Genomic DNA, 10,298 nt, shown 5'->3' with positions numbered 1-10,298 from the left:
TCGGTGGAAGTTAAAGTATTTATTGATGTGTTTAAACTCTGTACATTCTCCACAGATCATATTAAGGGGTTTGTAGGTGAAGTTTAATCTGTGCATAGTGGGTAGAGACATGAATAGGGTCAAAGGGGAGGAAAAAGAAAAAAAAAAAAGTCACAGGAAAATAAAAAAAAGATACACCACAGGTTACCAGACCTTCAGATTTAAAATAACAAGAAAGAAAAAGCAGAAGCTGTGAGCATCAACATCAACTGTACAAGCATTACAAAGACTCATGTGAAGAAAACAATTGTTCAAAGCTTTCCGCAGTGTTCACAGACCCAGTTTCAGGGACAGCCTGGACTATTCACCTTTCACACAAACAAACCTCCCCGTGTTCTCTCCTGGGCCATCAGCCGCCTCCTTGGTGTGATCTCTGAGTGAACGTCACAAGGCTGGTGACAGTAGCAGCAGGTGGAGGTGAGGGGACAAAGCAGAGGCCAAGGGTAAGTGCCTTTGGAGAGAAAGGTCCAGAGAGGAGGAGCCTGGACCTTTCCAACATCTGGACATAGTTGGAAGGGGAAGTGAAGAGTAAAAAGCTATGGCAGGTACAGACAGTGAAGAATGTCAAATACAAGCTACAGGCTCATCTCTGAGGAAGCACTGGATTCGGAAGGAAAGCAGCAGCAGACACCCTCATCTGGATACACTAAGCTCTCTAGAAGACACTGGAATGACATGCCTTTAACGTCCTTGGTGACAGGACTTGTATGGGGACACAAGGGTATCCAGCCGTGGGAACACTGGCCTTCAAGAAACTGGTCCTTTAGCATCGTTTTGTGAGGGTACTGTCATCACGTGCTTCCGTGCTCTTTGTAGTTCCCTATTCCACCTCATTTCTCAGCAGCTTCCTGCAAGCTCACTTAAAAAGGGAATACTGCCTTCTCTTTTTCTTTAAATAAAAGCCAGGACAAGGAATGAGCCTTAAGAGTTGACTTACACAACATAACTGGAACAACAGCCTGCATATAAGTCTATTATTGAAAATCAACATTTCCCATTTATTATACATTGAGAGCATGTGTCAGACAATACAATGGAAGTGAGATTTCTGATTAATTTAAAAAAGAAAACTACATCAAATATCTGCAATAGATCATTTTTTTCATTTAAGGTTTATATATCATATATTGTTATATTAACATTTTTCACCCATTTAAAAGAATGGAAATTGCAGCTCTACAGTAGTACTTTATATAGTCCTACAGTCCAGGAGGTCAGGACGTCAGATGCAGCCCCTGGCAGCAGCTGCTGGTCGGCAGTTGATCGGAATTGTGGGATCTTCCGGCCTGCCTGCACCCCTCCGCCAGGATTGCCGCGCTCCCTGCCACCTAAATCTGCATCTGCTCCAGGTATTTGTAGGTAGGGTTCTCATAGCCATGGTTCTGCATCTTGTTCAGGTGACGCTCTTCTGGGGTGAGCATTGGATCAACCTGGAAGAACAAAACCTGAGGGGTCACTGTGGTGTCTGGGAAGAGACCTGCACAGGGTGCTGGGAGACCCAAGCCATTGCTGCACAATTCCCTGAGGACCAAATGCAGCCAGCAGCCCGTTCCCATCAGACAGACCAAACGAGTAACGGATGTTGAAACACAGGAGGAGAAAGAAAGTAAGGGGATCAAAGACACAATGCTTTCGAAACTAGAGCCCTGAAAGCTTAGCCCACATGGAAGATGACAGTCAACTGGGTTTCCTAGCACCATGGTGACAAGCAAGGCTCTGAGCCACTGCTTACTACCTGGGCCAGCCAAGGTAACTCACTCAGCAGCAAGGAGACAGTGAGACCAGGGGATCTCTGGTCTTTTCCAGCTCTGAAATTCTACCACTAGGCCAGTCTCCAGCCAGAGAGAAAACCAAGTAACTGGCCAGGTGTGGTGGCTCACACCTGTAATCCCAGCACTTTGGGAGGCTGAGGATGGGTGGATCACTTGAGGTAAGGAGTTTGAGACCAGCCTGGTCAATATGGGAAAATCCCACCTCTACTAAAAATACAGTAACTAGCTGGCTATGCTGGCACATGCCTGTATTCCCTGCTAGTCGGAAGGCTGAGGCACAAGAATCGCTTAAACCCAGGAGGCAGAGGTTGCAGTGCACTGAGATCATGCCACTGCATTCCAGCCTGGGTGACAAAGCAAGACTGTCTCAAAAACCACACAAAAAACTAAGACCAGCATCTGCACTAATTTCCCAGGGTTCATTAAAGTCCTTATTGTATTTATATTTGGGGATCAGGAATGAGTGGCAAAAGAAATTCAGTTACCAAAAGACAGAACAGAAATAGTCTCCTTCAATTCTTTCTAAATTTCCTGTTGCTTCTTCCCCTCAATAAAAAAGAACATATCTGAAAAAAGGAACACTAAAGAAATAATCTGAGAAAAGAGTAGCACCCTCTGTAGCATAAAATCTTCACATGACTTTCTGACATTCATAGTGAAAGCCCAAACTAATGTTGAAAGTTGGCAACAGCCCCTTGTGGCAGGAGCTGATTTCCAAAAACATGACCTAGGAATGCCGTGAGTGAGTGAACTGATGACGGCGGCATGTCCAGTAAGTACTGGAGTAAAGATGCCTGATTCCACCGGTTCCCAACCCCATGCGGCCCACAGTGCAGAGCAGCCCCTCAGCAGCCCAGCTCACCTCCACAATCCCGTGGCTGATGGTGCCATACTGCCTCTTCCTCAGCATCACCAGGCTGATGACGATGACCGTGGCAATGGCCACTGCAATGACTAGCAGGCCAATGAGGGCACTGCTGCTCAGACTGAAGTCCTCCCGCAGTGGGCCCACGGATTCCTACATAACAAAGCAGATGTGGAACAAAGTCCCAGTGACCATCTGGCAGCCATGAGACAAGTAACTCACCGAGGGCCACGCTCCTTGCAGGTCGAGCCCCTAAAACCCAGAGTAGCACCAAGATTCTGCTTTGCAGGGAACCACCTATACGTGGAGAATGCCCCCTCTTCCCAATCTCCATGGAGATTTAAATTTTAGCTTTCTTATCCAAAAGTATGGGAAGCTGGGGATGAGGGACCCTTATTAACACACCAGGTATCTCTCCCGCTTTCTACTTGATCTAAGAAGGTTCAAATAAGAAATATGTAAGACTGACATAAAACCTTAGGTTCTGGAGTTCTGGAGCTAAACACGTACCCGCTCTTCCTCAAGGCCTCCAACTCTCTCAGCATTGAAAATCATTTCTTTAACGTCCAGCGTCTCGTCAATGACCTGAAACATGGGTAGATGGAGCCTGGTATCACTGCCTCCTTCCCCTGCTACTTGCTGCTTTGATGGGAGGTACCTGTGGGATCCCCCACTAACCAACCAGTTCTGTCACAGCCCTCCCTAAGCCCCTAATGAAGGGGCAGGTATGGAGGAAGACTATATTATGGCAGCTGGTCCTACAAGGGTTTTCACCTGCATGCATTGCCTTCAAGTAACCATTGTCGAGACATATTTCAGAACAGATTACCAAAAAGCCACATTTAAATATCAAACTCAGTTGAGGATAATCCAGAACTATAAAGTGATATAAAATACTAGATTAATAAAAGGGGGAATAAACCTAAGGCAGTATAAGAACCAAACTCAACTTTTCCATTTTCAAGTTATTAACTCTCTACTCACTTGAAAATGGCCTCTAACAGGTTATTCATATCTTTAGTTGTAAATATACTTTCCTACTCTACAGCAAGAGATGAGCTACTACTGAAAAGGGCTCTTTAATCCTTTTCATACCTAGATGCTAAACACCACCGCCAGTCTGTGGGAGCCGTTGGAGCCCCCTAACCTTCTACTGTGTGGAAAACGAACACAGAGACATGCTCTGGAAGCATCTGACACTCTAATGAGTCTCGAAAGTAAAATGTGTTGGGCACAAGAAAGAACAGGCTCACCATGTTTTCATCCACTTTATTCTTACTGTTAATCACTTTCTCTTCGGCACCGATCAGTCCCCCGTCCTGTTCTCCCACTCCAGATCCTGTGTGGAAAGAGATCACGGTTGAGTTCCCAAGGACAGCCCATATCAAACCCAGTGCACAGAAGCAGCAAAGTCTCTCCTGAGGGCTAGTGAGCCCCTCACCACACACCTCCCCCCTGCGACTCATCTGCCACTGCGTTCACATGTCTGAGGGTGCCCTGTGTTCTCTAAAGATGAATGAGACAGGCATTTGCAGAGGACCAATGGGTATAATGGAAGAGGAGGGAGTGCTTACTTGTCTCCAACTTGGTAAAATGAAATGCAAGCCTTCAGAGAATGCTTATTGTAAGATACATAGAAGCAGAGCCCAGGGGCATTCTAGCATGGGAAACACACAACACCATTATAGGAGTACCTACTACCCACAGCCTGCTCCCACAGCACCCATCCTCACAACTGCCTTGGACATAGGTCAGCCCACAGGGAAATCATTCTGCCTCAAATACCCTCCCCAACCTAAACTCTTATTTTTCCTTCGAGGTTTAGTTAGTCCTGGGGAGATTCCCAGGTGGTAGCATTGACAACCACAGTTTGTAATTATGGATTTCTTCCTGCACCTTCCACCATGCTGAATCCCTCTCAGTGCCGAGATCCTAGATGCTCATATCCTAAGTGGCTATTAGAAGATAAACAGGAAGGAAGCTTTCCATCGACAGGCAGAATTCTAACATCAGCATGGAAAGCACCTTTCTCTAAAGGGAGCAGCAAGAATAGCAACTCTCCTCTTGCCAAGGTCAGACATCGCCTGAGCAACATCACTCGTGTGTGGCACTCCAAATGATAGTATCCAAATATGCAGCACGACGATGCAGCACTGACCCAGGGAGGGAACATGAGAAGCAGTCCTCTATTTTCAGTTCCAAAGCATGTGATTTCTAGCTATTATAAGAATTCCTGGCCAGGCGCGGTGGCTCACGCCTATAATCCCAGCACTTTGGGAGGCCGAGGAGAGTGGATCACGAGGTCAAGAGATTGAGACCGTCCTGGTCAACAAGGTGAAACCCCGTCTCTACTAAAAATACAAAAATTAGCTGGGCATAGTGGTGCGCGCCTGTAGTCCCAGCTACTCGGGAGGCTGAGGCAGGAGAATTGCTGGAACCCAGAAGGCGGAGGTTGCAGTGAGCCGAGATCCTGCCATTGCACTCTAGTCTGGGTAACAACAGTGAAACTCCGTCTCAAGAAAAAAAAAAGAATTCCTTATTAATAATAACAAATATAGTTCAATGTAAATGTCTGTGATTTGAGCCTTTTATAACTAGATCAACCTGACAGCATACTTGGCATTCTAAGGTAACTACCTGCAAGTGAGATTTCAACATGAGGACATGCAAAGCACTGCTTGCTGTCCCTGGGCTGGTCAAAGGCAGACAATGGCACAAGGCGCAGCCACAGCAGACTTTCTGCCTCACAACTAGACTTGTTCTTAACACACAGCAGTTAGCAACAGCTTCCACAGCTGCTGAAGTTGCAGGCTAGCTAATGCAATGCAGTCAAAAATGATGCAATTTTTCTAAAGCTCCAACTTTAAAGACTTGCACGACTTGATTCTAGTCAAATCAGAGCTAGCTTTTGTCTCAAAATGCCCATGAAATAGCAATACTGCACTCCAACTATTTGAGAAAGAGAGATCTGAAAGGGTGCTGCGTCAGCAAGGATGCTTATGACCAAGCCCAATCAATTCTAGCTCTGAGCTCCTTCCATATCTTTCTCTCAGAATTTTAAAGGTCACACAGGCAGAGAACTTACTCAAAAATTAACGTGGCACTGAACAAACCAAAGGCCTACTGTCGCCAGACACGGTGGCCCATGCCTGTACCTACAGCATTTTGGGAGGCAAAGGCAGGAGGATTGCTTGAGTCCAGGAATTCAAGACCAGCCTGGGCAACATGGCGAAACTTCGTCTCTACTACACACACACGCACACACACACACAAAATCTACCCAAGCATGGTGGCATGCACCTGTGGTCCCACCTACTTGGGAGGCTAAGGTAGGAAGACTGCTTGAGCCCCAGAAGCGGAGGTTGGAGTGAGTCAAGACTGCACCACTGCACTCCAGTATGGGTGATAGCAAGACACTGTCTCAAAACAAAAAACAAAAAACAAAAAAAACCTATTGCTGGTCCAGACTGTAATAATACTTTCTAGGTGGTATAGCCCCCGTGTTTCTTATTAAAAAAAAAACAAAAACAAAAAAAAACCATAAACAAGTGACTTCAAGACACCGAGGTTAATGTTGAAATTGTCCCCAACTCATAACAGTTAACTATGAAGGCAAAAGCCAGTTAAGCTTCTAGAAAACTCATCTTTCTCAATAAACATTTCAGTTGTGCTGTTGAAAGGAATGTCGGCACAGTCAACCCCAAGCATAGGCATATCCAAGTGGAACAAAACAAAGCATCTACACGTAAGTGATTCTCAGGTTGTTCTGAGAACAACCCAAACACCAACTTAGCCAGGCATCACCATTTGGCCCACCCATAAGAAGTCTCCCAAAGCTAAGGGCAGGCTCATATAACACATGATGAACGTGAAATGTTGAAATGATTCACAATGACTGGGCCACCCACTCAACTGGGGGGCTCTGCAACACTAACTTAGGTAATAAAATCACATGGCTCTGAAGGACAGAGAACTGGGTACAAATGCTGGTTCCTCCACTTCTTAGAGCAAGTCATGTTATCGCAGAAACTAGAACTACAAACCCTACTTGTCCTCCAGGGATATTCAGTGGACTAAGATTAAGTATGCAAAGCATCCCACATAGTGCTTTTCAGAAACGCTAACTATTTCTGAAAGCTGGAGACTCAGTACAGTGAGTTGGGTTTTCTCCACTTGTTTCATCCACCAGTGTCTGATGTTCTGAGGAATGCTACAACTCAGGGGACATGAGACAACTGGCACAGACAAGGGCAAGGAGAGACAAAAAGAAAAGATGTAAATGGGAACTGCAGAGAAAAAGAGGGAGAAGAGAAAGACTCTCCACCTGACTACAAATTAGGCATATTTATATAGATACAGCAGTTCACAACCATCCTAAGTTGGATATACTTCTAAAAATCTACCCAGATTAAAAGGGTCATGAAATCTATTTTGGTTGCTGTGCACTCTCTGGACATCCCAGAGGGAAAGCTTAGCATGACCACACGGTAACCAACGCCACAGAAACTGGCCTCGGAGTGCTGGAGTCAGGACAGCTTGTTAGCAACATGGAGGTGGGGCTGCGGGGATGCTCTGACTCCTCACAGCTGTGTCAGAAGAAATGAGGTGGGGAAAGCCAGGTGAGCATGAAACAGAACATGAAGCTTTGGACACACTGGGGAGTGGAGAGGAATGAAGGTCTTAAAGGGAACATCTTGGACAAACCAACCTTTCTTCATTGGGTGGTACAACTCCGGCTGAGTGTCTAGCAGAAAGGAAAACAATAAAAAACAAAATAAAATAGCACAAAAGGAGATTAAAAAAGAAAATGGCTTCTTTTAAAATTTCTATCTTAGAGTTTCTCTATAATGTGAACAAAAAGTATTCCTCCTTAAAAACACTATGCCTGAAATATCCCATAAACAAACCAGCCACAGGGTCACGAGCCACAGCAAATCACTGGAGAGTATCCTTGATAAGAGAGAAAAAAAGTAGTAGGTCTGTCTTGGTCCTTTTTAGGGAAACTCTGGGAGATGCCTGCACTATTAGCTTAGCTCACATAATTATTTTTCTTAGAAAAAAGCAAAAATTGGTTGTGGTTTGCTGACAGGGAGCTAAGGTCCTGGTTCAGGTATATCCAACCTGCCCCGACTCCCAAAAAGCACGTAAGAAGTTGTCTAAGCATGGCCACCCAACAGACCCATGGAGATTTGGGAATGGCATGATGCCTCTTCATCTATATGCCACTTCCTCAGATCCTGTTTTATTTCCGGAGAGCCAACTGCTCTGAGATAACTAGTTTAGAAGGCATTTCCATTAAGGTTGGAAGGCTAAGCTGGATGCGCCCCCAATTTGATGCCTTCCTGAGGCCTCTGTTCCAGTGCTGTATCCAGTCAGGTCTGTGACTGTACCACAGTGACTGTAGGACCAGACTGGCTTGGGTTTGACTCCTGATTCTCCACTTAGAAGCTACGTGACCCTGGGCAAGTTACTTAACCTCTTTAAAACTCATAATCCCCACAAGGGGACACTCGAGTACCCACCTGTGAGGGTTACTGCGAGGATAGAGAGTACCCACTGAGATGCTTAGCTAAAGCTGGCATATAACATGGACTCCATAGCTGTGGGCCATTCTTATCATTACGCCATTATCAGCAACAGCAACCAACAGAACTGATGACATGGGATGCTCTCTGAGCACTGGTCTCAGCAACTTATTTCTGGAGCAGACTCACAGCTTTTAGAGATCCTCTTAGATACTGAGAACCAGCAGAGGAATAGAGGAAAGAAGGCCTGCCTAGGAGCCAGAGGATCAGTTTCTTATCCCCACCTCATGTCAGAGATGTGACCATGCGCCAGCCCCGTCACCTCCTCAGCCTCTCTGGCATCTACCTCCCAAGACAGCTGGGCAAAGGCAACAGTAATAACAGGAAGGTGCTGTTTCAACTGCCAAGTGCCCCCCATGTGTGAGGAAGTGCCCAAGTTGGAAGAAGAGGGGTTTGAAGTCACCCATCTTGAAATGGGAGAAACTGTCCTAACCTAATGGTGATATTGACGCCAATGATTTGAAGGCATCTAGCAGGATCCTTGCACACACTAGGTGCTCAATGAATCCAGTCTTCCTTTCCCTGACTCTCACAGGTACACCATCTCCCAACTCAATCTGGTTTTAGGAAAAACTGACTTAAAATCTCTCATTTTGTCCTCCACCTGCTGCCCAGAATTGGCACCATCGCCCATACACACCTTCATTCTCAGGTAAGGCTGGGAAGGGGTGGAAGGGGTGGAACGGCGGGATCTCCTCACTCTCCTCAGAGCTCACCCGGACGTCAACAGGAGTCTCTGAGATGGAGGCAGTGAACTGGTCCATGTCTGCACGCTGTTCCTGAAGGAGCTCATCTGATGAAGACAGGGCAGGGGAGATAGCAGGCTTCAGAAGGGCCTGGTGTCCAGGCACAGGATGCTTCGAGCTCAGCGACTCCACTGTGACTCCCAGCTCCTGCCTGAAACACCTTCCCTGATGCTGTGGCACCACAGAGCCCTAGCACCAGGGACCCCAGGGCACCGTCCCAAGCACCCCTGCCTCCACCTCCACACTCCAGTTAAGTGGTCTCCAACGCCACAGATTTTGGGGGTTTAAAAAATCGTACATATTTAAGGTATACAATGTAATGATTTGATATATGTGTACACCGTGAAATGATTACCACAGTCATGCAAACATACACATCACCTTCCAGAGTTACTTTTTTAAAAATGAGAATACCTCAAATCTACTCTCTCAGCAGATTCCTAGCATATAGTACAATATTACTAACTACAGTCCTCATGCTGTCCATCCCATCTCTAGATGTATGCACCCCACATAACTACAACTACCACTTCCTACCCTCTAACCTACTTCTCCCCAACGCCAGTTTTAAATACTGATTATATACCACGACTCCCAGGCCCGAATCCTGGAGCTACTGCCTGATCTCTGCCTCACCTAGATCCTACTTAGATCTCCACATAACGACCAACAGAAATTTCTATCTTAACATGTATCAAGAGAGTTCCCGGGAGTTCCCAATTTCCTACTGCACCTCAGCTGACAAAGCTACCACTATCCCCCGACCTCACTGTGGAACCCTAAATGCAATTCTTAATGCCGCTCCCCCAACCCCACACGCAGCCCTGGGCACAGCCCTGCACACTCCCAGCAGAACACATCCTAGAGACTGTTCCCAGCTGTCCCCAGGGTGCTCCTTCTCCTACCCCATCACCTCTTCAGTGCATACTCCCAACAGCCCTCTCTTGGATTTCTATAATCGCTTCCTGGCTGGTTTCTAATTTTAATCAACTCCACACACAGCAGCCAAGTGAGCTTTTAAAAATTCATAATCCAGATCTAGTCTTTCCCTAGCTGAAAATCCTCTAACGGCTTCCCATCATCCTAGAATAAAATTCAAACTCCTTGATTTTGCTTAAATCTCTTCCTGATCTGGTCCCTGCAAACTTTGGCTGCATCCCCTTTGCTATGTTGTAGCTACAAGGATCTACTCAAATGTGATGTCTGACTTCACCCTGGGGCCTTTGTAGCTGCTACTCCCTCTGCCATGGACATGCTCTTCCGCTGTGATCTTACCATTCGGATCTCAGGC

General features: G+C 46.2%; 1 protein-coding gene across 4 annotated transcripts in view; it reads right to left on the bottom strand.

The window, feature by feature from the left end:
* The window catches only part of APLP2 (amyloid beta precursor like protein 2), a 71,743-nt gene continuing 61,445 nt past the window's right edge, over nucleotides 1-10,298 (bottom strand). For 2 of the 4 annotated variants that reach the window (XM_002754583.6, XM_009007116.4), the window contains 6 exons: nucleotides 8,902-9,054; nucleotides 7,385-7,420; nucleotides 3,930-4,015; nucleotides 3,187-3,261; nucleotides 2,674-2,829; nucleotides 1-1,469 (listed from right to left, as the gene is read on the bottom strand). In XM_002754583.6, the coding sequence (XP_002754629.3) occupies nucleotides 1,368-1,469; nucleotides 2,674-2,829; nucleotides 3,187-3,261; nucleotides 3,930-4,015; nucleotides 7,385-7,420; nucleotides 8,902-9,054 (608 nt within the window). In that variant the 3' untranslated portion in view covers nucleotides 1-1,367. The remainder of the gene's footprint in view (nucleotides 1,470-2,673; nucleotides 2,830-3,186; nucleotides 3,262-3,929; nucleotides 4,016-7,384; nucleotides 7,421-8,901; nucleotides 9,055-10,298) is intronic. The other 2 variants (XM_009007115.4, XM_009007117.4) reach the window with 1 other exon arrangement.

This window comes from Callithrix jacchus, chromosome 10 (genome assembly GCF_049354715.1).
Source record: "Callithrix jacchus isolate 240 chromosome 10, calJac240_pri, whole genome shotgun sequence".
NCBI lineage: Eukaryota > Metazoa > Chordata > Mammalia > Primates > Cebidae > Callithrix > Callithrix jacchus.
The sequence above is the reverse complement of the archived record's forward strand: the minus strand, read 5'-3'. Positions and strand labels throughout refer to the sequence as shown.